The sequence below is a fragment of the Catharus ustulatus genome, chromosome 5, assembly GCF_009819885.2.
Source record: "Catharus ustulatus isolate bCatUst1 chromosome 5, bCatUst1.pri.v2, whole genome shotgun sequence".
Lineage (NCBI taxonomy): Eukaryota > Metazoa > Chordata > Aves > Passeriformes > Turdidae > Catharus > Catharus ustulatus.
In genome coordinates this window covers 36,290,183-36,315,540 of record NC_046225.1, presented here as the reverse complement: position 1 = coordinate 36,315,540, position 25,358 = coordinate 36,290,183, and the positions used below count along the sequence as shown (strand labels likewise).

The 25,358-nt window shown below is 38.8% G+C and overlaps 1 protein-coding gene across 6 annotated transcripts in view; it reads left to right on the top strand.

Moving 5' to 3' along the window:
• The window catches only part of NEK1 (NIMA related kinase 1), a 60,842-nt gene that overhangs the window by 18,581 nt on the left and 16,903 nt on the right, over positions 1-25,358 (top strand). Inside the window, exons 16-35 of one of the 6 annotated variants that reach the window (XM_033059475.2) lie at positions 1,115-1,296; positions 1,379-1,510; positions 5,548-5,650; positions 8,530-8,613; positions 9,148-9,231; positions 9,734-9,811; positions 12,008-12,103; positions 12,596-12,769; positions 13,732-13,800; positions 13,884-14,115; positions 15,213-15,365; positions 16,036-16,221; positions 16,815-16,929; positions 17,132-17,214; positions 19,121-19,338; positions 19,876-20,030; positions 20,906-21,117; positions 23,096-23,229; positions 23,510-23,642; positions 25,291-25,299. In XM_033059475.2, the coding sequence (XP_032915366.1) occupies positions 1,115-1,296; positions 1,379-1,510; positions 5,548-5,650; positions 8,530-8,613; positions 9,148-9,231; positions 9,734-9,811; positions 12,008-12,103; positions 12,596-12,769; positions 13,732-13,800; positions 13,884-14,115; positions 15,213-15,365; positions 16,036-16,221; positions 16,815-16,929; positions 17,132-17,214; positions 19,121-19,338; positions 19,876-20,030; positions 20,906-21,117; positions 23,096-23,229; positions 23,510-23,642; positions 25,291-25,299 (2,632 nt within the window). Of the gene's footprint in view, positions 1-1,114; positions 1,297-1,378; positions 1,511-5,547; positions 5,651-8,529; positions 8,614-9,147; positions 9,232-9,718; positions 9,812-12,007; positions 12,104-12,595; positions 12,770-13,731; positions 13,801-13,883; positions 14,116-15,212; positions 15,366-15,492; positions 15,555-16,035; positions 16,222-16,814; positions 16,930-17,131; positions 17,215-19,120; positions 19,339-19,875; positions 20,031-20,905; positions 21,118-23,095; positions 23,230-23,509; positions 23,643-25,290; positions 25,300-25,358 lie in introns of those variants that run through there. The other 5 variants (XM_033059474.1, XM_033059476.1, XM_033059477.1 and 2 more) reach the window with 5 other exon arrangements.

Here is a 25,358-nt window from a genome sequence, read left to right as displayed (position 1 = left end):
TATTTGTAGAAACTATAGTCTTGTATAGTTATTTTTATTCAGACCAACAGTCTATGTGCATATTTGTTTGAATGCCTAGATAAATCCTTGATTTAGTACTCTCATCTAGATTATGGAAGGCCATTGATGGGCACTGAACAACTGAAAGTCAGAATGTGAGAAATTCCATTGTCAAATATAGTCTCTTCAAGAACTTCTAAACAGGTAGTCTTAAACCTGTCACATCTCTACTCACCTGTTTGAATTTATACTAAATACTTCGGACCACTCTGGAAGGAAGATTGACACTGTTGTTAAAACAAATTCCATAGTTTTACTACCATGGGCTATTTGACTGCTTCCCCCAGGCGTAAAGAAAATATTTTTATGCATGTGCTGACAACCTTAACCTTGTTTTGCCAGTTTTACATTTTCTGCATCCATCCTTGGCTATTACTGTACACAGCTGCTTGAAACATTATTTTTTTCATTATTTTCACATGAAAATTCTGCAGGAATTCTAATGCTTTGAGAATAACAGGGATAACTTGCATAAAACAGTACCTTGTGGCAGATTTTCTCCTGATCTAAGCTTCTCTACTAAAGAAGTGTCTCAAGTCCAGTGATAGGAAATCAAGTTATAGGTTGGTGGCAGTGGGGGTTCTCACATAAATCTGGACTTAGTGCCATTCAACAAACTTAGAACTATGCTCAACTGTTTCCAGTTTCATGAAAAAATAATGTGTGTTTGGCTGTAAGTCACTTGTTACTACTTCAGTTGGAATTGTATCACTTTTTTAGCTAAAACTTTTATTTTTGCCATGTAATATTATCTCTCTCTGTTTACTCTTCAATGGAGTAGTGTTCAATGACTTCCAAAATGTGTGGCAGATGGCTCATGTATAACTGGACTATTTTTAAAGGAGGGTAAAATGGTGTTTTATTCTGGACTGCTAACCAAAAAAAAAAAAAATAATTAATCTGTCTTATAATTCATTGAAAGCAGAGATGCTGGGATAAAACTAGGACCAATTTAGAATTGTTGCAGAATATGTTAATATTATTAGCTCTGCTGAAGAGGTAAAAATTGGAAGAGCCTCTTTTGAGATTTCCATGCTACCACTTTGGTTTCCAGGCACCATATTATGTCGGTGGAGGTGGTGTTGGTCCTTTTCCTGTGTCTTCCAGAGGACACTATGAACACTACCATGCTATTTTTGACCAGATGCAACAGCAAAAGGAAAACGTCTTCAGAGTAGCTGAAGAGAGGGAAGCCAAATTGAGGACAAAACTACAAGAACGAGGAGTTGTTGAAAGGTATGGCTGCCTTTGGTTAGAAGCTGCATATGGTCTGCTTTAGATGAAAGTAATGACAGTTACTGTACGTATTTATCTACAGAGGAATTCCACCTGGAACACGTCCAGGAGTTCCTAAGGGACCTGCAGGTCATCACCATTTACCCGATGTTGGTGCAGTTAGGAAAAAAGTGAAAAGATTGAAGGAGGTGTCTAAACAAGCCAATGCAAACAGGTTGGACTATGACAATCCGTGAATCTGTCCCTACATGTTAGATTCTTGTTCTGTCTGGTTTCATTTAGTAGTTGAGCATGTCTCAAAATCACTTCTGTTCATTGGTATTGTGCTGTCTGTTTGTGTGTTAGTCCCTCACAGACCACAATTCTTTTGGAGCCAATGGAAATCTTGGCTTTTCCAATAATTGAAAAAATAATTTACTAAGCAAATGTACCCAAAGTAGATTTCAGACAAAATTGTTGGCTTAATGTGGTTGAAGATAACAACATAAGCCTCCCCCTTTGCTTTGTTCATCGTTCTAATTTTGTGTTACCTGAAAGATGCTTCCTTCTCCCATCATCTTATTCTTCCTGCCTTCTCTGCACCTAAGCGTTTGTAGTATTGCAGAGTGTCTAGAATGGTCCCTGAATTGTTGGCCTCTGTTTATTGGTCAGTGGAAAACTTCTAGGAGCTTTCTTCATTGAGATATGAATGTCAGGTGTTAGTATTGGTGTGCAACTTCTAATTTGGTATTCCAATATGAATTAGAAGTTCTGAATCTAATTACTATGAATAGGGTTTTTTTATATATGAAAGGATTTCAAACAAGTACTGATTTTCTTTTCAGTGTTTTCACTCTTTCAAAAAGCTTCTTCAAAACTTATTTGCTCTCCTTTAGATCTTGTAATATTGCTCAAAGAACTGTGTTTGCAGTTTTTTGACTAGTAAATGGGAAAATACCATTTTCTTGAAAGTTTAGTACTGTGAACATTACTAACTGACTTTCCTAGAGGCACAAATTTTCTCCTTCATTACTTAAACTTCTGCAGAGCCAATGATCTGTTCCATGGAGGAAGAAATAGAGTTAGTGTGAGGAAAAGGAAGTGACCAAAGAAACCATTTATTCTTGTAAACTAAATCAATTTGATTTTATGTTCTAATATAATATGTACTTGCAATTATAGAGGTTTTACTGTTTTAAAATTTGCAACAATAGCATCATGCTTATCATTGATATTACAATTCTGAAAGCTCCAAGGTATATTTTATATTCTTTATAGTAGATTGGACTGTTGTGAGTTACAGTAATTTCGCGACCATAAGGCACACCGGACTATAAGGCACACTTTTTTTTTGCCACAAGGATCCGTGCCGCGCGCAACAAAGTAACTAATTAGTAATGGAATCCCTCGATTGTGGAGTTTACTGGCATGTGCTTCAATTTGAAACATTTTAACAGATTGGTGTAGCCTTTAAACGCAGCCCCAAGCACCCTCCCCGTGCGCAGGGCCCGGCACTCCCACCCGCCCCTGGCGCCGGCTGCCCAGGCGGGGTTCGGGGCGGCTCGGAGCGGTTGTGGCTCACCGCGGCATGGAGCGGGCACGACTCGGAGCAGCTCAGAGTGGGCGCTGCTCGGAGCAACCGGGCTAGCAGCGGCACAGAGCAGGCGCGGAGCTCGCCGCGGCACGGAGCGGGCACGGCTCGCGGCAGCTCGGAGTGGCAGCGGCTCAGAGCGGCAGCGGCTCAGAGCGGCTGGGGCTCGCAGCTTCTGTGGCAGCTCTCTCCCTCCCTCCCTCCCTGCGCCAGTCCGGCAGCCCCGTGCAGCTCCTGGAGCCCCGCGCACCCACAGGCTTTTCCCCCGCGCCAGCGCAGCCCCGATGCCGCCACCAGGCGAGCTCTGCTCGGCTCGGGACTGTTGCATTATATAAGGCACACTGGACTATAAGGCGCACTTCCGGGTTTGTGGAAAAATTTTAGTCAAAAGGGTGCACCTTATAGTCGTGAAATTACTGTAGTTAAAATTCTTCCTGGTACAACTCAGTACTGGAAGGTATCTTTTTCTAGCTGTACTTAAATGTATTTCCTTCTCTGTTTATTCTCAGTGCTTTGTGCAAAGTGCACAATCCCCAAATCTTGCCTAGATTCAGAAAGTTTGACACATACATTTGAAAATATTTGATGATATTTGTCTACACCTGGATAAACTGTTTTAAATGTATTAAAATTGAGATAAACTATAGCGGAGTGCTGCAAATTATAATTAACACAGGGACTGGGAAGAGAAACCAATGTAGTATTTCTCAAATACATGAATTTGGAAGCACTCAATGAAAACACTGTCCAGAAGTTTCAAAATAGGTATAGATTGGGGGTTTTTCTGTTTATAAACTGGATTACTGTTAGCCTTAAACTGAGGTTCTGTTTCTTAGAATCTTAAATGTGTTAAGAATTTGTATTTTACCTAGAAGCAATTTTATTATTATCATAGCCAACCTAGCTGTATTTCCATCCTGTGCTTAATTCTTTCAGTTAAAGGCAAGTGTTCATGATGTTTCATTCAAAGAAAGAATTTAAATAACAAGAATTTTGTTAAAATAGTCAGTTTGGGGCATATATCAAAGAAGCTGAGAAATCTTCAAGTTGAAGTCTTTCTCATTGTACGACCACTGTTGTAAAACCAAATATATTCGGTGTCAACAACCTTGAAAAATTGTCTCAGGCAGAAGTGCAGCCCAGAAATAATCTAGTTGAAGTGTTTTAGCAAAATGAGTCATTCACCTTTAGAGTAAGAAAAAACATTTTCATAAAATGCTGAGATAAGATGTTCCTGTGAATTTGGTTTGAGACAAATTGGACTGTACTGGTTTGGGGTTTTTTGGAAAGACATGTCCTCCAGCACTGTAGGGTTCATGATGTGTGACAAACTTCAGCTGCATGGGCTGAAAGCAGGGATTTGCACAGATTTCACTATCCACCAATTGAGATCATATGTATTTAAAAGGTAGAGTAAAAATCTTTCAGTGAATCAGGTATGTGTACACAGAGATTGGCAAGTGTTTGTTTCTTTACCAGTAACACCTGTGTGGTTTGTCTTTTGCCTTTTCAGAGCAGTGTTTGTTTTTTTGTGTCAAAGTGGTTTTATCAAAGTGATTCCTTCTAACAAATTGTAGCATGTGGAAGAAAAATAATTTCCTTTTTGATTAGGGGTGAAAGGAAAAAATAATAAAATGCAAGTATTTTCATTAGTGTGCTAATTAATTGTGAATTACTAGAGCTTCCTGTATTGGAAAATGATGCTTTCTTTAACTACCTCAACCTAATGGGTTATTGCTATCAACATATTCCTGTTTCTTCCTGTCTGTTCCGAAACCCCCAGTGTTCCTCAGTTAAAGGAGGCTCGAGGAACCTTGGAAAGGCCTCATCTTCCACCATTTGTAGAATATCTTGCAGCATTTCTCAGTGTTTGGTTTTATTTTAGTACTAAACTTCTCTGGGTGTACTTCTAACAAATTTGTCAGAATCTGGTTCCTCTATAATCTTATCAATGTACTTGCAGAGTTGCAGGATGTTTTTTTATGGTAACCTAAATGTAGCCTTCTTGTCTTCCCAAGCAGGTCCCTGACGTGGGATGAAGCTTATCAAAAAACCAATCATTGTTATGGCTAATTCTAGGGTGGGAAAATTCCTGCAGGGACCCTTTGAAGACAAACAAAAATTAAATCCCCCAAGATTCCCTAATAGCAATTGCCAGATCACTCTGAGAATAGTAACACTGTAGTAATTCCCTAAGTAGTAGATGCTCTTACTGCAAATGTAGGACAGTCTGAAAGGCTGTAACAGTATTGACTTTACTGATTGGTTCATGTGATGAGTTCTTGCTCATCTCTGAAGGGAAATCTTGTTCTTTTTCAGAAATTATAGCAATAATGAAACAAGCTGAGATACTTCCAGAAACAATCATACCAAGACTGTGTTTTGACATTCATTTTTGTTTTGATGACAAGGATCTGGAAGGACAACAATACAGTGTTTTGGATTTATTTTTTTAATAGTTCTCACTTTTACCAAGCCTATTTTCCTCCATTTTGTGGAAGTGTGACTTGTATTTTTGGCTGATGAAAGGCATTTTTTGAAGATGCCTTATCCATATAAAGTTCCTTTTTTTCACTGTGTGTTCTAGTTAGAATAAGTGCAGGGGGGAGGACAGTGGGGGTGGTGGTGTTTAGCGTGTCATATTTCAGAGACTTTCATCTTGCTGTGTTGAAATTACTCAGGCAAAAAGGATGGATAGCTGCAGACAGAGCAAAGCAAGTTGAAGAATTCTGGCAACGAAAGAGAGAAGCCATGGAAAACAAAGCTCGAGCTCAGGGACACATGGTATGAAATCTGATCTTCCTGTGTGCATTACTGTTTCAGCATGCTTCGTGAGTCTTTGAAGTAGCATCATAAGTGAAATGCTGAATAAATATTTTCCTTAAGTGTTGAAAAAAAGAGAGAGAGAACAGGAGATAAGTTTTCTGCATTTTGTTACTAATTTTAATAAAACATCACATAATCGTGCAGTGTATTTCTCATTACTTTTAACTTATTAACACAGAAAATTACCTTTGCATGTGTCTGACTTGCTATTGTGGATTTTAGAAGATTCATTTACATTTTTTTCTGTTTATACTTTGGAGTCTTGGTTAAAATTAAACTTTGTGTTATACAGTAGCTTGAACCAAAAATGAAGTTTGATTAAACTCATACAGCTAATGATCAGACATAGTAGTGCATGCTAGGAAAACACATTCTGCTTATTGAAAAAAGTTTTATAAAGTCAGCCATATCTGTCATGTTGACCTTTAAAAAAACTTTACTCTTTAGAAATTAGGTAGAAGATAATGTCATAAAATGTTCTTTATGCTTATGGTTTTCAGTATTCCTTTAAAAGTCTTTTTAAAACATTGGAAATGATTATGTGTTTTGATAACATGGAGGGTTTTACTTTTGAGTGTTTCTCCGCACTATTCATATGCAATTGAGTGACAATGCCTTTGTCAACTGCTGAAACTGAACTGGCTGTGCTGGAGTAGCAGTGAGATGAGACCAACTACAGATTTATAGGAGCATCTCCTGAGTTACACCTGATAATGAGATTATGATTTAAAACCAGGTCTTAACATCAGGGATTATTTCACTTACAGTAAACAATCCTTAGGTACTTTGATTCACTGGTTTGATAGTATCCTTAGATTAGTATACATATTTTAAAATGTGAGTCTTCCTCTCTAAAGCTATGGTTCTGGTTTTTAAAACCTTCAAGACCAGTAAATAATTTTGAAAAAAATGAGCAATTCTTGTCAAGACTACCTCTTCTTGGGCAAGTTGTTAGTAGTATCTGCTTCCATTTTGTTCTTGACTTTGTTTGAATTGATATAAATTTATGAGATCAATTAATTTAAAATATCCAACTATTCAAGTTAATGTTTCTCAGTTTTCTCTAATGTGTTCTATGAACCTAAGTGCTTTAATCTTAGAAGTTCCCATAATAAAACAGGGAGGTGTTATTGAACAATTTTAAAAGTAACTTCCAGATGATTAAAACTTATAACTTGAAGCTGGATTACCAAATCCATTCCTGGTTTTGCCATTGAAAGCAGAAGATATCAATAGCTTCCTTCTATTTATGCAGAACAATAATTTGACTAGCTGGCAGTTGTTGTAATATAGGGATGGGACTCTTTTTTTGGACAATGTTGATCTGAAAGGAAAAATCATCAGCTAGTAGTCAGCCTTTTGTCTGATGACTGGCACTAATTTACCCAGCTTCTATTGCTGTCAATTTGAATTTTCAACTGACAGTCTAAATTTGACTCAGTAGCTGAGTTGATGGTTCTTTCAGACATCTGTTTTTTAAGACAGCTGCTGACCTAATTTGCTACTTCACTGTAGCTGCATGGCATTGCAAAACATGAGTCCTGGTCTTTGAAAATTTAATGTAAACAGATGAGTAAAATTAATTATCTACAAAAAAGAAAATCAGTTCTCCAAAATCTTGCTTCCAGTTTCTTAAGAGTAGTTATATAAATTGCCATCAGTGATGGAAATACCTAAAATAGCTTCAATGCTAGAACAAAGAACAATTAAATTCCTTCAGTAGTGCCAGTAAGCTTTTGTAAAGCTTGAGAACATGTATTAAAAAGTTAAAAATAAAACCAAATATTTTCTGGAAAGATGAATATGGAAAATATTCATTTCCATTTTGTATGGCTTGATGCTTAAGCTGAAACCAGCATTCATGGAGCCGTTATGAATGTAGAGGAACTACTCTTCCACAAAATGGTTCCTTGTTCTCTGATCCCCTTGTCATTAAACTACAGAAGTGATGTGCTATTTTCTTGAGCTATTACTTTTTCTCAGTCTGAGAGATTATTTAACAAGAGTATTTGGATTCAGTCGATAACCTCACTGGAATATTTACTTACTGATGGTTCCCTACACACAAAGAGAGAAAGCCAAAGCCCCTGGCATTTTACAAGGCAGAAGGCCTATCACATGCATGTGTTCTTGCTGTCTTTACTGTACGTTGTATGAACAAGTCAAGGAATTTTTAACCTGTTCAGCAAAATTTTGTGGTATGTCATTAGTAAAATAATTCAAGTATTCTCTATTTTAATCCAAGAAGAAAACATGAAGTTAAAAGATTCTTGTAGTGTTCTGTACAGAACTTTCTTAAAGGTTGAAATCCTTTTCGTCACAAATGTCAGAGTACATCACATGAACCAAGTCTGTATACTGCATGTGTATTATGCATTTCGCACAGCTGGTTAGGTGTAATGAGTGTATTTAGCTGCCTTATTAGATTTTTGAGTCATCATTGTTAAAAAAGCTTGATCTAAGGACACTTTCCACTTTTTAGGCTTGACTCAGCAATGGCAGAAATACAACCCTGTAGCACCTTTTTTTATATAATCCAGATGTAGAAAATTCATACCCATCACAATTTAGGTTTTCTAACAAAGCATGAGAAAATCAGAATTGAAAGGAGAGGGCAACTGTATTCTTAGAGCTTTTATCTCTCTCTTTGGCTACTCAGAATTTTTAGTTACTGCTGTCATATGTTTCATGTAAGTGAAAAAGGATTATTGGTAAACTTCAGAACATCTGCAGATCTTCGATGGATTTAGTTTCTTATAAGTGAACAGTTATTGGATAAAGCAGATAATTTTACTGCCCCAGCCACCTTAAATTTGATACCATTAAATGGCAAACAGGGTACACTGCAAAACGTGGCAGATACCTATGGAGGCAGGTCCATTTCTACAAGAGGAAGGAAATCGAGAGACAAGGAGGAAGAGGTATGCTTGCTGCATGTTTGCCACTTTGCTCATCACAAAAGTAGCAGTTTTGACCTTGACTGTGCCCAGTTTCCCTGCATGGTCCCATCTGTGTAACAAAATCAAAGGATTTCTAAATTTTTAGGAAATAGATTATTGTTAATGTACTTAAGTTTGGGTGTGTTTAATTGTTTTGGTTTTTTAAATAATTGAAGTAATAGTTGCTTCCATCAGTCTGTCTCAGAGATGTTCTTGAATTTGATACACACAGGTATCACTATATCCTAATCTTCTTGCGATAAATGCAACCTTTCCTAGCTTTCAGTAATGTAAAATGTAGTTGTAATTAATACTGAGAAACATGCATTCCAATTTTCTTTATTTTCATTACATGAGAACTTTTCTGGAGGTTAGTAAATGCTAGTGAGATGATAACAATAATGTTGGGGGATGATTCACGCATTTTATTTTTTTGTAGAATCTGGTATATTGTAAGTTAACTCTACTGAAGACAGTTTCCATAAAACGGAAACTTGTTTCATTTCTTTGTGTTAGGAATATTTGGCAAGACTGAGACAGATCCGGCTACAAAACTTTAATGAACGTCAACAGATTAGAGCAAAACTTCGTGGAAATAAGGTTGGTTTTTAAATTATCTTAAATACTTGTGGAAGTTGATTATGGGGTGTATTCTTTTACCCTTGGTGGAAGACTTTTGTTTTAGACAGGTTTATATAGGGACATACATGGAGCATATTGTGAGCAAAACTGGAATTCTAGAGCATCAGACTGTTCTTGTGTACCTCACCTGCAGTGATGAGGGGTGACAGGTGAGAGCCCAGCATTATAGGCTACTTTCTTTGCAACAAGAGGCACGTTATTTTTTTCCTGATTCATTAAAGCTTCTCGTCTTTTAAAACCAGTCCTCCCTGAAAAACCAAACAAATAAACAAAACCCCCATTGATCTCAGTAATGAAGCTCTGTTCAAGTAGACATTGCATTTAAGCAAGGAGTTAGTGGAATGACCCATGTTAGTCATACAGTCAATTAAAATATAAAATATTCTGAGTAGGCACTTGTATCACTCAGCTTTTAAATACATGAACTGATGATAATTCCATGAAGACTTTTACTTTGCAGAGTGAAGCTGTCAGTTCTGATGGACAGGACTCTAGTGAAGAAGCAGAACTGAAACGCAAGAAGATAGAAGCACAGAAGGTAAGGGGGGAGTGGGAGGAGATGGAAGTTACTTTGTCAAATATGTTTTATATCTCATTAATTTTCTTATGTTTTATTTTGCTATCAACAGTTTGTCCACTACAAGGAGAGTGGGAGGGATTTAACTATATTGAGCAAACAACTCTGTTCAGCTGCTTTATCTTGATAATTTTAAAACATGCTGAGACAGTGTAGTCTATCCTTGCAAGTCCAAGATTTTCCCTGTCCTGATCTTTGAGATTTATCTCTAGGGTAGCTTTAGACCTAATGGCAATTTGGTATAACTGAAATAGCATTTTGAGACTCAAAAGGTAAGGAAGATGTACCTTAAACACCAGCTTGATTTTGGTTAAAGAATAAAGGAAGGCAAAACGCCTTAAATGGGCTGACATGGGCTATGTGTGGATTGGAATGTGAGTTATATAACCCTGTGATGAATTACATTTAAAACAGATGCATTTCATGGAAATCCAGTGCTTGATTAGAACTTTATTCCATGTGGTGGTTTTATATCAATAACTATTTCACAATATTATACATAGCAAGTATTGCTCTTGTCTATTCTATGATTTTTTCCCCACCATCTCCAAAGTACAGTGTAAAAACAGGCTAAACTTATGCTAACCTGAAAATCAGAGGTGAAAGAGCAAGTGAAGCTTTTTGTGTTTAAGTTGGTAAAATTTAAACTGAATATTTGATATTTTTGATTAATGCATTTGTCTTCAAAGCATATTTTAAGTGGAGTTTCTAATTTTAAATTACAGTAATTTCACGAATACAAGCCGCACCAATTTGACCAAAATTTTGGTGGAAACCTGGAAGTGCGGCTAATATTCCGGGGTGGCTAATCTATTAACAAAATTCTAAAAGCTGCCAACACGGAAGTGAGAGCCCGCGGCAGCCCCAAGCCAAGCTGGAGCCCGGCCGGCCCCGGCAGAGGTGGGAAAGCCTGGCAGAGGCGGGGCCAGCAGTGTGGGGGCGGGCGGCAGAGCCTGAGCCAGCAGGGCGGGGCAGGGAGGGCGGCAGAGCCTGAGCCAGCATGGCGGGGGAGCCCGGGAGAACTGGGGCTAGCAGTGCAGGGGAGCATGGCAGAAGCAGGAAGGCCGGCGGGTGGGGCTGCCTGGCAGCGGGGGAAGCCCAGCAGAATCGGGGCCAGCAGCGTGGGGGAGCCCGGCGGTGCGGGGGCCTGCAGTGCCGGCCAGGGCGAGGAAACGCGGCGGCGGTGCAGACGGGAGGGGGCGGCCGGCGAGCCTGGTGGCGGCGGCGGCAGCCCTGCCGGCGGGGCGAGCGAGAGCGGCGCTCGCGAAAGCGCCGCTCGGCGAGCGAAAGCGCCGCTCGCGAAAGCGCCGCCGCGAGCCGCCGCTGCTCGCGAAAGCGCCGCCGCGAGCCGCCGCCGCGAGCCGCCGCCGCTCGCGAAAGCGCCGCCGCTCGCCGCCGCCGCGAGCCGCCGCCGCTCGCGAAAGCGCCGCCGCTCGCGAGGCGCGGCGCAGGGCGAGCGAAAGCGGCAGCGGGGCGAGCGAAAGCGGCAGCGGGGCGGGCGGCGAGCCCGGCGGCGGCAGCCCTGCCAGCCGGGCGAGCGAACGCGGCAGCGGGGCGGTGCCAACGGGAGAGGGGGGCCAGCGAGCCCGGCGGCGGCGGCGGCAGCACCACCCGGCCAGCCCCGCCGAGCCGTGGCGCTGAGCTGGGCCACCCGGCCCCGTCGGCAACCATGAGCGGGCCGAGCCTTCCTGGCCCCGCCCCGAGCCAGTAAAGCCCGCTATGCCGCGATCCTGTTACTAATTGGCCAATTTGTGAAAGCTGCGCACGGATTCTCGCGACGAACGAAAGTGCGGCTAATATTCGGGGTGCGGCTTATCTATTGACAAAGACAGCAACATTGTCGAGGCACCGGGGGTGCGGCTTATAATCCGTGCGGCTTGTATTCGTGAAACTACTGTACTCTGTTCAAGATTACCATGTACATTAAAAATGCAACCATGCAAATCAAGAACTGCAATTAAATTTTAAGGAATTGCCATTATTTCAACCTATATGATCAGTTATTATACTTGTGTGGTGATTTTATCAGTGGAGTCCTCCTCTCGCAGTAGTGTGAGAAAGGGAGATGAGTAATCAAAGAATATTCCTTCTTAAAATGTTCGTGAAATAGGCTGCTGCTGATTTTAAGTTGGTCTCTTTTTTGCTTGTTTACTATAGGCTCAAGCACATGCTCGTGCTGCAGTTCTGAAGGAACAGTTGGAGAGAAAGAGAAAGGAAGCCTATGAAAGAGAGAAAAAAGCCTGGGAAGAACATGTAAGAAAATAAATCTGTTATATGCAGTTGAAGTATCTAGGGCCATATCTTGGTATAAATAAAATCCTAAACTATGATTTTTCAAAGATAAATAGTTTTGAAATTGGAGAGGGTATCTTGTGTCAGTCAGAATTCCCTAATTAAAACCTAACCTTAGGTATGCTTACAGGAAGACTTCAAAACATCAAACCTAGGAATCATTAGGATCACCCCAACTATTTTATTAATGGTCTTTTAATGACCAAAATTTATTTTATCTTCTTTTACATTTGTGTGCTATGGAACAGCAAGTCCAACAAGTAATATTATGACTAGAAAAAGCAATATGTGAAGCTGACAAACTGGTGTGCAGTGGGCAGTTTTCTTTTGTATGAATGCGTGGCATTATTGTCCTTTTGTAAGGATTACATGAGCCTGATTGATAATATTGTGTTTAATGTGCAGTCTTGAAGGTAATTTTTTATTTATTTTTTTTTAATTTAATCTATGTAGCTGATTGCAAAAGGGATAAAGAATCCTAATGTGCCTTTTCATGTGGAAGCTACAGAACATTGTTCTGTGAATGGACTACAAGAGCCTGGAGCAGCTCTTCCCAAGCCACAACTTCCAATGAAGCCTGGTGTACCTGTCATCTCTATGACTTCTGCTTTGAAGGAAGTGGGTGTGGTAGGTACTTTTGCTAAGTTGGTAAAACGAATGGAAAGGAAAGAGATACTAATTGGAAAGAGAATATAGAGAAAAGGTATAGGATAGGTAGAAAAAAATTATTAAGGAAATTTACCTAATGGGGAAAATAAATTTTAAAAAAAAGAAAAAATAAATTAAATAAACCAAAGCTTGAATGCTAGCTTTTGTACTTCTACCTAAGCTGTTTCTAAATTTCAGTTTAGTGGGGTAGTTCATACTATATTCAATCCTGAAGGCTTTAACTATGGGAATAGAGCAGAACTTACACTAAAGAGTATATATAAAATGTAATACACTGAAAGACATCAGTTGATAGCTGGAAAAATAAATCATGTTTGGACAAATACTTAAATCATTAGCATGTTTTTCCATGTAGACAGCTTGTCTCACAGTGATGCAAGACAGTGACTATAACAGACTAAAATAGCACAATAGAGCAATTGGAAATGGAGAATACAAGTTTTGTACACAGATTATAAATTCTATATTTTTGTCTTCAGTATGTAGTTTGCTTACTTGTATATCACTTAATTGTCTCTTTTCCCTTCTGTTTTTTTCCTCATAAACTAGCCTTGACTCTGTGCTTACCACTTTTTGGCTCTTGTAGAACTACTCATTTGTAGCATAGGAATTCAGTGGCATCTTGCTGTAGAGGTCATATCTGGCTTTATTGCTGCATGTTTAATGCTCTGAAATATCATGTATCTGTTTAAATTGAATGATTCATTTGCTCATCACTTTTAGATAGTGATTCATTCAAAGATAGAAGGTGCCTTGAAATTCTGTCTTTGGGACAGAATAAAACAGAATAATCCAGCATTCTGTTTCAGTCTACCTGCAGCTGTCATTGGAAAGGTTTTATTATGTCTATTACTATTCTCAAGATAATTTTTTTCTGACATGTACTTCTACTTTCTATTTCATGCTTCTTGGACTTAAAGGATGAACATGTAGTAAGTGCTGTCCAGGAATCTGAGGAAGAAATAAAAAAGCCAGATTTTGCAATACAAGTATGTCAAATTATATACAGTTTCATTTAGGTATCCTTTTAAGAAAGGCACTGTTTTAATACACATGGTGGTCCTTCTTTCAGAATAAGCGAGAAATTCTGAGAAGGTTAAATCAAAATCTTAAAGCTCAAGAAGAGGAGAAAGGAAAAAAGGAGGGTAAAAATACCTCTGAATCAGCTGGATCTGAACGTGGTAAGGAACAACAAGGTGACCAGCCACTTCTGGGAGATCGCAAAAAATGGGAATCTGGGGCATCCGAGTTGGTCGTTCCTCTAGCTCAGCTATCAATGGAAGATTCTCTCTCTGGAACAGAGTGTAAGTACTTTTTTTTGTCACTGTGGTATTAGTAAATCAGTTTGCCATGTGTAGTGTGTGTTTTTATAAAGCAAATACTCTTTATTATTATCATCTTGTTTTCAGTTACATGCCATCCATTTCTAAAAAGCGGGTGGTTATGTATTCCTTTAAATAAGGACTAAGGCACAGGCTGAGTAGTTAAATGCAGGAGATTCAATAAATAATTTCATCATTTCATATTTTAATAATTTCAACAACAAAAAGTTACCTAATTAAATGTATGGTAACTTTCTTTGTGTCTTTTAAATAGTCAATAATTTAACAGAAAGAATAAAAAGCTTTTAAAATCTATGAAAGTTTGTTATCTAATTGAAAATCCTGCCACGTTGTGTTATCAGTAGGGAAAAATAAAAATAAAACTGAGTGATTTTTTTGTATCTTTATATTTATATCTATATTACTTCAGTTGAGCCTTTCTTAAATCAAGACTGTCTTTCCAGATTTTCTACTTGCCTTCTCTGGTCTTTTGGTTGAAACCCCTTTTTTCTGGCTTCAGTATATGTTACTAAAAGTCTGTTTCACATTGTAGAAAGAAATAATCATTGAGAATGTGACAGACTTGCATCTTTACATAGTAGTTCTATAGTGCTAGAATGTTAGAAGATCAAGAAACTTCTTTTACTTTGTTTATCTTTGTTGCTTTATGTCCTGTTTTCCTTGAAGGAAGAATTAACAGAAATAATGTCAAAGGATAGCACAACAAGAAACTTTCTACTTTATCATTTCAAAGTAAAGTTCAAGACCATTCCATGCCAGTGTTAAGCAGTTTTCATACTGCTTTCTTTTGGCGTTCCTAAATTTCTGAAAAGAGCTACTGCTGCTATTAAGTTGCATATGTCAGTTGTATTGAATAACCCTGTTATTGATTGGAATTGGCAGAAGAAAGCCTCTAGATAAGCACAGTATTTAGATTGTCTGACTTGGGGTGAGGTGACATGAGGTCTGGCTTTTTAACCTTTTTAGTTTTGTGGAGGTTGTTTGTTTGATTGTTTATTATATAGAAAATGAATAAAAAATTCTAATTTAGAAAAGTATTTGTGTTTGTATCCCAACAGCTCAAACTCTGGGGGAAGTAATTAAGTTAGATATTGGTGAACCTCACAGGAAAGTTTGGGGCAAAAGCCCTACTGATTCAGTTCTGAGGATCCTAGGAGAAGCAGAGCTGCAGTTGCAAACTGACATACTTGAGGAGCAAGATGAGATAAATGGTAAGTAGAGTGGGTAATTATCTGCACTGTAAGTGTAGTGACAGTTTGTCTGCTGAGAAAGATTTTGAAGTAATAGAAGCATATTCTTATACTCTCTCTTGCTTTCTACTTCTGGGTGTTGCCTCAGTTCTGAATGTAAGCACAAGCTGATACTGGAGGACACCAAAATATTTCAAACTCAGTGAAGTGGTAAGAAATTAACCAGGGTGTGCTGAAAGGAAAGGATCTTCATTTTGCTGAAAAGTCTTAAGCTTTGCCTTTTAATAGAAACAATCCTATTTTTTGAAAGCATATCATCATCTGAATATTGCATTAAATGCTTCCTGTAACCTTGTTGGCAGCATGTGACTTGCCATATCAGGTTGTTTTTTTTGTTTTGTTATGTTTTTGGGTTTTTTCCTAGTCAACTCCTGCCCCTCATTCTTTCTAAGGACAAAAGGATTTACATTTATTCCAAATATAAACTTGTACTAATGATAATGAAACTATGAAATTCAAATTTTAGTATTTCTAGCTTTCTTCTTTGTAATAGTTGTACTAAAAGCATGCAGGTTTTTTTCTGTTTTCCTTTAAAGAAACAAAAATTCCCAATACCTTATTATCCACATTGTAGTTTTTTTTATCCAAATGTGGTGAAGCACACATAGATAATAGAGTCATTTTCTGTTAGGTACTGCAGAACTTCTTGAAGGAGATTGTCAGTGTTCATCAGAGGAGAAGGAAGAGAAGGCTTTTTCTGCTGTTGCAGCTCAGTCTGCGGTACCAGTTGGTGCTACAAAGTCTGTCATGACTGTACTGGAAAAATCTCAAAGAATGGGACCCACCCTGGTGCAGAGTGAACCTATTATGCTGGATGGTAACTCATTTCATCAGTAATTCTACTTAAAATCTGTTTATTGAATGCAGTAAGTGAAGTAATGATCCTGCATACTTTTATATCTCCCCATGAGTAATGTGCAGGTTTTTATGAATATATTTTAGGTAGGACCAGGTGCTTTCTATACCTATGTTGAAATCTGATTAGGTAAAGTATTTAGTAAATTTCAAGAAACAATTTTTTATGTACTTGAAGAAAACTTCAGAGTACAAGTAGAGTTCTAAAGTACTTCAAGTTTTTTGTTGTTAATTTGGTGGGGTTTTGGTTTGTTTCTCCCTATCAATTGTGCTGGAATCTTTTCCCCTGTAGGATAACAGTATCCTTTTTGATCTCTGGGGGCATGTTACTGAAGTTTTTAGAAGACATAGTTCATTGGAGCTTTAAGATACTCCTCTGGTATGAGAAAAAAAACAAAACTTTTAGCTCTGGAATTACAAAACTTCCACTGTTTCTGCAAAATGCAGAAAATTATTAAAGCTGAAGGATTTAAGTATAATCTTAAAATGCATACTTCCCTGTCTTTTTGCTTGTTGGAATTAATTTTTAATAAGATAAATGACTATTAATTTTAGAGCCTGATGATTTGGAAGAAGAGGTACTGGAAGAAATGGAAGATAAAATACCCCAGAATATGGAGAATAAGGACTTTCCTAGCACTGTTAATGAAGTTTGGGTAAAAGAGGATACGTAAGTACTCTCTTCTGACCTCTCTCTCCAATTCAAACAACTGATCTTTAACTGAGTTTTATTGGGATGTGTCCATTAAAATTGCACTTAGCTAAAGCTTCATTGCTTGCTGCTGTGTTAGTTTTACTGCACTTGATGACTTCAATTGACTAATGGCCATTTTTTACATGGTATTTCCCCTTGATGTGATGTGTTGTAATAGGGCACAACATGATGGAATGGATGAGGCAGCTTTGGAGAAAGCAACATTCAACAAGGGACAACCACAAAAGGAAACTCCAGCCGGTCAGTACAAGTCTCATGTTCCATGGCTTGGCAGTGTGGGATGCTTCAGGCATCTCTTCTCACTTCATTAACCCCAAAAGTGCAAGTTTTTATTTGCTTCTTCAGCTCTTCTAAAAAGGAAATTTCTGATGGATTAGGAAGACAAATTGTGGGTATTACATTTGCCACTAGGAGAAAAACATGTTACAAGAAAGCTACACTGTCTATAGATGAACAGGACAGTGGCCCGTACTGGTGGACATCAACTTTCTAAATGTTACAGCTTTTTCAAATGACTATTTAGGATGTTATGAGATCTGATTATTTACTTAATAGAAGTGTTGCTTTGTTTATACACATCTCAAATTAATACTGAGCTGCAGCTCAATATTTTAAGTAGCTCCTAATGACAATCCTTTATTGCATAGAGGAATTGCTTGTTCTTGGAGGTCTGGGAAAAAGCTTCAGAAAGAAACATTGTCAGTACTGTCAAGTATCATTGGTGATAGTCTTGCATCTACCTAAGGTTGGCTTAAGCAAACTGGATGGGTTTTTCCCCCTGTTTGGGGAAATTATATTGAGATAACTTCAAAGGTTTTATAAGGTTATAAGCAACAGGTGAAAATGGATGACACAGTATCAGACATGGACTGGATAACGGGAAAACAGAAGGCCTGAGAGCAGAAGAGTCTATAGCTGAGGGTTTTATATTCTCCAAGAGTTAAAATGGGAAAAATTCACATTCTACAGTAAATTCTCGAATACAAGCCACACTGAGTATAAACCGCATCGCCGGGTGTTGGCAAACATTTTGTTTTTTGTCCATAAATAAGCCACACCCGAGTATAAGCTGCTCTGTGTTCGCAGCGAGGACCCGCGTGCAACAAAGTTGCCAATTAGTAACAGAACCGCGGCAGGGCGGGGTTTACTGGCTCGGCTCGGCTAAGGCCATGAGGGCTCAGGGCTGCCGACAGGGCTGGGTGGCCCAGCTCGGTGCTGCCGCTCGGGGCCAGCCGCTGCCACCACTGGGCTCGGTCACCCTGGCCCGGCACTGCCCCGCGGCGGCAGGGGGGGCACAGAGCCCGCCGGCACCTGCGGCAGCGATGGGAGCCGGGGATGTAGCCTGCCTGCTCCTGCAGCGGCGGCACGCGGGGACGGGAGCCCCCCAAGCCACGGGGCCAAGCAGGAGAGAGCCCCTGCCTCCTCTGAGCCGTGGGGCCAAGCAGGAGAGAGCTGCTCGCCTTCCCCCGGGCCGTGGGGCCAGCAGGAGAGAGCCCCTGCCTCCTCCAAGCCGTGGGGCCAGCAGGAGAGAGCTGCCCCTGCTTCCTCCGGGCCGTGGGGCCAAGCAGGAGAGAGCTGCCCGCCTTCCCCCGGGCCGTGGGGCCAGCAGGAGAGAGCCCCTGCCTCCTCCGAGCCGTGGGGCCAGCAGGAGAGAGCTGCCCCTGCTTCCCCCGGGCCGTGGGGCCAGCAGGAGGGAGCTGCCCCGCCTTCCCCACCCCCTGTACTGCCTGCACAGGGCAGCGCCACCCGCTGCGCTACAGAGTAACCAATTTGTAACAACCGCGTAAATGCAGGGTTTTACTGGCAGGAGCTCGACTTTGCAGTTTGCACTGACTTGGTTTGCACTCCCAGGGTTGAAAATGTCAGAAAATTATTCACATATTGGCCGCACCTGAATATTAGCCGCATTCCTGGTATGGGAGCAAAATTTTGGTCAAAACAGTGCGGCTTGTATTCTTGAAATTACTGTAATTGTATTTACTAAAATAATCAAAAATATTTTAATACTTTTAAGGTGCTATCTACTTTTCCCTCTAATTGTGTAACAGAAATTAGTTCGGTATATTCACAGTAGTTGCTTTTTCCTTAAGTACCTTGGGGTTTTAATCTAGTTAGATTTGTAACAGACTTTCTTTTACCACATCAGAAACTTGTTCCAGTGACTCTCAGCCAGCTGAACCTTTATTCCAGAGGGTAATACAGCCCACAGCTGTACCAACAGCCTCACCAGTTCTGTCATCTCAGTCTTCACAGGAAGAGTCTTTTGTACCTCGTTCACGTTCCATATCACCAGCAAGAAATAAAGGCAAAAGTTCATTGTTGATTGGACTTTCTACAGGACTTTTTGATGCAAATGACCCAAAGGCAAGTTTAAAAAACAAAAAAGAAATACTTTTTTGTTTTATAGTATTATTCTTACTTTCTTACTGAAGTTGAATGAGGCCAGAACAGATAACACAAATCTTTCAGCAGGTGTTTGTATTTGTCTAGCCACATCTGCCCTGTAGTTCAACTGCACTGCTCATGGTATCAGCAAGTCTTATGCAGCAGTGAAAGTCTCTGGTTTCACCATTCAGCATTCTATGTTCCAGGTGTTTGTGAAGGAATTCCACCCTTTCTCTGAGACATTACGGAGGGAGTTCATGAAGACATTCCTAACTTGTCCTATCTGCTTTCTCCCTTTTGTGCTGTTTTTTAGAATTACCACACCACTAAACAGGGCAGCAGTCTTGTCATTTCTGCCAACCAAGTGGTTTTTTCCCTGCAGGATTTAATCTACTAGCACAGCTTCTGGCTGTGAAGCAGGAAGCCTGAAGAACAGTGAAATCTCATTTAAAAGTATTTTGTAAACTTAAACTGTCTTTAATATTGTTACCAAGTGGCTTTCTATTGCCTTTGTAGATGCTGAGAACGTGTTCACTCCCAGATCTTTACAAACTGTACAGAACTTTAGTTGATGTTCCCAGTGTAGCGGATGTGCAGCATCAACATAATCTTGGAATTGATGATACAGAAGATGAGCAAACCAAAGAAGGACCCTCTGACTCTGAGGATATGTAAGTATATCAAGTTTATCAAGTATTTTAACAGTCATCTTAGATCAAGGATGTTTTTGGTTAGACACTAGCTGCTATACACACTATACCAGCATGGAGTTTTTGCCCAGATTTTAAAAATTTTGTATTGAATCACCATTTACTTAAAGTCTTGTTCCAGAGAATTAAAAAGCTAATGGGATATACGGCATACAATAGCTGTCTGAATTTCCTTCCCAAAATCTATCCAAGATGCTATTCTGTCTGATGTCTGCAACTTGCATTTTGCTCAAGCAACTCAAAGTTGATTACTATTGCTCTTCTAGAAATTAAAATTTCTTTAATATTTCCTTTCTTTCTACATTCTGGAAATCTTGCTCATTTATCTCCTCTAGTGTCATATTACAATGTTCTTCAAGTTCCCTAAATTCTTTCAGGGACTTCAAAATCTGACCCTGGAATTGACTGTTCCCCACATCTTGAATAGTCTGGTGTGTCTATTCAGATTAGTTCTAGATCTCTTTTTTGCTCCAGACACGTTTTTATCTGGATGGAAAATGTTATATTTGCCAGGGGTCTATAATAGTGCACAAATTCAAGGATTTTGAAATTACTTTACTAATAAAGTTGAATTGAGGACTTACTATCTTTTTATGAGACTGTGGGATATCTGTTTATTCCCTGTGTGTTGCATGATAAAATGGTACCAATCTAGTCATGTTGAACTGAGGTCACAAATAGCTGCAGGAGCGGGGTGGAAGGTGTCTCTTTTTTTTATTTTCCCCTCCAGAAAGACTGGCTTTTCAATTTGCTGCTTAACAAAAGAAACGGGCTCTTTCTACAGGGTTTGTCTTGCAAAGTATTAATTATATAAACTTTATATCACATTCCTTTAGTATGTTTGGAGAGACAGATACAGATTTGCAGGAGCTCCGGGATTCAATGGAACAGTTGCTTAGGGAGCAGCCTAGTGAGGAAGTGAGCGAAGAAGAGGAGTCTACTTTAAAGGCTAATGCAATGGAATGCATAACAAATGGTGCTGAGCTGGATGAAGGAGATGAAAATAACCCCAGCAGTGAAAGTGCTCTTAATGAAGAATGGCAGTCAGGTATAATTTCTGTTATACCTGTTTCGCAAGTTATTTATTCAGGTTACAATTTCAGACACAATAATATTTTAGCTTAATTAACTTATAATTAAGTAAAGCTCTAACTGATAGTTTTTATACATAGGTTTAAAAAAAGCAGATAATATTCAGAATTTCTGAATGTTAAGGTCAACATCTAAGTTACATTCCATGTTGCAAATTAAAGCTTGGCTTTGTGTTGGGTAGTCATGATAAGTGCCTTTTTCTCTAAGTTCTCTAAAAATTGGTTTCAAGGAAGATCAAAGACAGAATGCATTGTATGTCTTGAATAATTCATGGCTGGAAGTGTGAAAAAGAAATAGCAATTGACATGACTAAAGTATCTGGGATCCATCTTAAATTACAGTTAAGTTGTTTAACAGGCAGTCAGAAGGAACATGAAATTATTCACCTTGTCCTTAGCCAAAATTAGGTATTAATGCAGACTAGAAGTGAGACAGGTAAATTAATTACTACTTTTAGCATTCTGCATTAGATGTGCACAATGTCCTGAAGTTTAATTTCTGTAGTTCAAATTCTGGTGTCAGTAACTCATCTAAAACAAAACTTTTGTGTAATTTTTATTGAAAAAAAAGTTTAAACAGATTGAACATACAATAATACATTCCAATAATTATTTTAAGGTAAAATAAATCTTGGTAATGTCTTTAATTTTGTGGTGGTGCTCATGTTATACATTAATGACATGCAATACTATCTGTATTCTGTGATCCTGCTGTTGATGCAAGTGCTCATGTTTATTACCAATGTCCTTTCTTCTAGATATTCCGTAAGAATTTCAAGTTTCATTGTTGGGGCAGGGAGAAAGGCAGGACAGCTTTCAAAAGTGTAACAGATAGAACTTGAGACAAAATCTGCTGAAGATCTAGATGTTAAATAGAAGATCAGAAAAAACCTAATGGGTTATTTCATATACAACTTGTATTTTATATATAACTATGCAAGTGTTTTTTTAAAAATATTTCTTATTGATTTGACCCTTGATACTTGAATGAAGGATATGATTTGGTCAGGACTATACCTTACACTAGTCATATATAAGAATTGTAAGTAGTAGAGTTCTAATACTAACTCATGAAGTCTGTGATCTACCAGATAATAGTATTTAAAGATTTGGTATTATATGCTCTGAAATGTATGAAGTTTTTCCCTGGTGGACAAGTTCTCTTCAAATTTGAATGCTTATTTAAGAAAGTATTTACAATGAAATTTTACATTGGAATTCTGTCTTGTTATTTTTTAAATACCATTTTTGTAGGATTTACCTAATGTTTTGCCATTTCAAACCTATTTTTAACGTTCCTGTAGCCTATAAGAGAAACTATCTTGATTTCTCTCCTTTGTCCTATTGCACCACTTGGCATACCTAATTTGCTACACAAAGGAGATGCACTTATAAAAGAACAAGGAACTCTGTAGCTAAATTTAGTACTGGGTTTTTTAGACTTGCTCTGTGGAACAAGATGTATCTCGGGGCAGAAAGTAATGGATGGGTAACATACATGTCCTTATTTTTTGCTAGAAGACACCTGCTTCATTAAGGAACTTCTTTCCCTTGTGTGGGACAGCCACCGAACCCTTCATGAGTTTCACCTCAGAAACTTATAGAGTGGTGGAATGGAACTTGACCTACTTTGCTAACTAAAATTCTGCTTTAAGACCATACCTTGTTCTCCTTCAGGCTGAATACCCCTATGGCTAATTGTCGGAGTGGGGATTTAGAGAGGATAGCTTCCCATTTGGAATTCTGGATTTTTTTCAAGAAAGGGACTATTCCTATTTTCTTTCACCTTATCAGAACATCTGCCAACATCATCCAGTGCTCATGAACTTGCCTGTTTGGTTGCTTTTAAAGGATATTTGGTTTAGAGATTTAGAAACAGAATTAAAAATGTAGGAAAACTGAGGGGGTTTTACTGTTTTTTTTCTTTTTTTCTAGATAATAGTGATGGAGAGATTGCCAGTGAATGTGAAGAATGTGATAGTATCTTCAGCCATTTAGAAGAGTTGAGATATAACCTGGAGCAGGAAATAGGCTTTGATAAATTAATTGAAGTTTATGAGAAAATAAAGGTTTGTGGAATAAGCTCAAGTGGAAATATTTTAAGAAAAAATGTACCTACGACTGTTTGCTGTGCCAGTTAACGAATTGCTTTCTGTGACTAGAGTAAAAGTTTTTTTATGATTTTTTTTAATTTGTTTTGGCGCACTAAAATATTAACAGAGAAAATGCCCAGCCAGTGGATTAAAGAGAAAAACTTTGGGTTTAACCATGAATTGCGTTTAATAAATTTGAACTATTTAATTTTATAACCATTTTAATTTTGGCAACATGGTTTGTTCTTTTTTCTAGTCTATACTTGAAGATGAAGATGAAAATATTGATATTTGTTCAACCATAGTTCAGACTGTTCTTGGAAATGAACACAAACACCTGTATGCCAAAATACTTCACCTGGTAATGGCAGACGGAGCCTACCAAGAAGGTAATCGCAATGTATCCTGGCAATTACAGCTGGTCTTATGTTTTTTCTTGGTCATATATAATATAGGTTCTAACATATAATTAAAACATCACAGTATCACAGAATATTGAACATATCTATACTTTGGTATATTGATTGGCTAAATCAATTAAAGTTTTCCACAAAGGGTATTTTTATTCCTGCAACAAAATGTGGCAAACTTTGCTGACCACTCTGATTTAACAGAATTTGTATGTACAATCAACTGTAATAATAATTGGATTACAAAAAGGTACAATATAATTTTTAATTTTTGTAAAGCAGTTTCACGGATGGGGAAAGGAAATTCAGCACAAAACTTGCAGAATCAAAATCAATTTTATCTTAAGAACTAATGAAATTTTAGCTAAAACAGTATTATGCTTTCTATAATGTTACTTTTAATAGGTTGCACGATCACTTCTTTTCCGAAATTTCATTGAGCTCTTTATTCTATAATTAGCATTTTTTAGAAGACCCTGATGTGTATGCATCATACATCTTAGTTGGTGACTCAGTAATACATGAAAATAATTTATTTTGCTCTTGAGCCCTGCCCAGCTTAGCAGAGGTTACAAGGCAGATGGATGTTCCTCAGTCTTTCAGAGTCACTCTTACGAAAAACCACGCAGACCACCTCGGGGAGGAATGGTTTTGGTTTTTTTCATTTCTCCGATGTCAAAAATTTAACTGCAGTTACGTATTTTTTAGATTTCTGATGGTGAAAGTCTTCACTAGAGAGGGGAAAAAGAAGAAATCTAAAATTTTAATCAGTTTTATAGAAATCAGAAGCATCATATATTGGCTTTAGAAGTGTGTGTTGTAATTACCATTTAATGTATTTCGCTTTTCAAAAAAATATTCTAATGCATGTTAAGCAATACGTACAGTAATTTCACGATTATAAGCTGCACCATTTTGACTAAAATTTTGCTCCCAAACCGGAAATGTGGCTTACATTCAGGAGCGGCTTATATATGAAAAAATTTTGGAAATTTCCCAACCCAGAAGTCCGAGCCAGCAGCAGAGCCGAGCTGGAGCCTGCCCGGCCCCAGGCGGCGGGGCAGTGGCAGCACAGCGGCAGAGCCACCTGGCCCAGGGAGGTGCGGCAGCGGCCAGGCACGCCCCTCTCCCTCTTCCCGGTGGCAGCAGCCAGGCACGCCCCTCTCCCTCTTCCCGGCTGCAGCGGCAAGCAGGGTCGGGGCCACTCCCTGGCGGCCGCCCTGAGCAGGGCCAAGCCAGTAAACCCTGCAATCCTGCGATTCTGTTACTAATTGGCAACTTTGTGAAAGTTGCATGTGGATCCTTGCTGCGAACAAAAGTGCAGCTTATAATTCAGTGCGGCTTATATATGGACAAAAACCTAAATGTTGCCGACACCTGGACCTGCGGCTTATAATCAGGTGTGGCTTGTAATTGTGAAATTACTGTATTTTCTGCATCTTTGAAATTCTTTTACAAATGTGTTGCATTAGCAGTGCAAAGTCAAGTAAGTGTACAGCTTTCTATGACTTTTATATGTAAATACTTGAGAGGGGGTGTCTTAAAACTAGTTATAAAAACATAGTATTTTGGTTTTAAATTCTAATCCAAATTACGTTTTCCCAATTTCTTTTTTGTACTGATACAGAACTACTAGGTAAGAACAATCAGTTCCATGTTGTTTTCATGCTGTGTTAGAGAAGTATGACAGAAAAA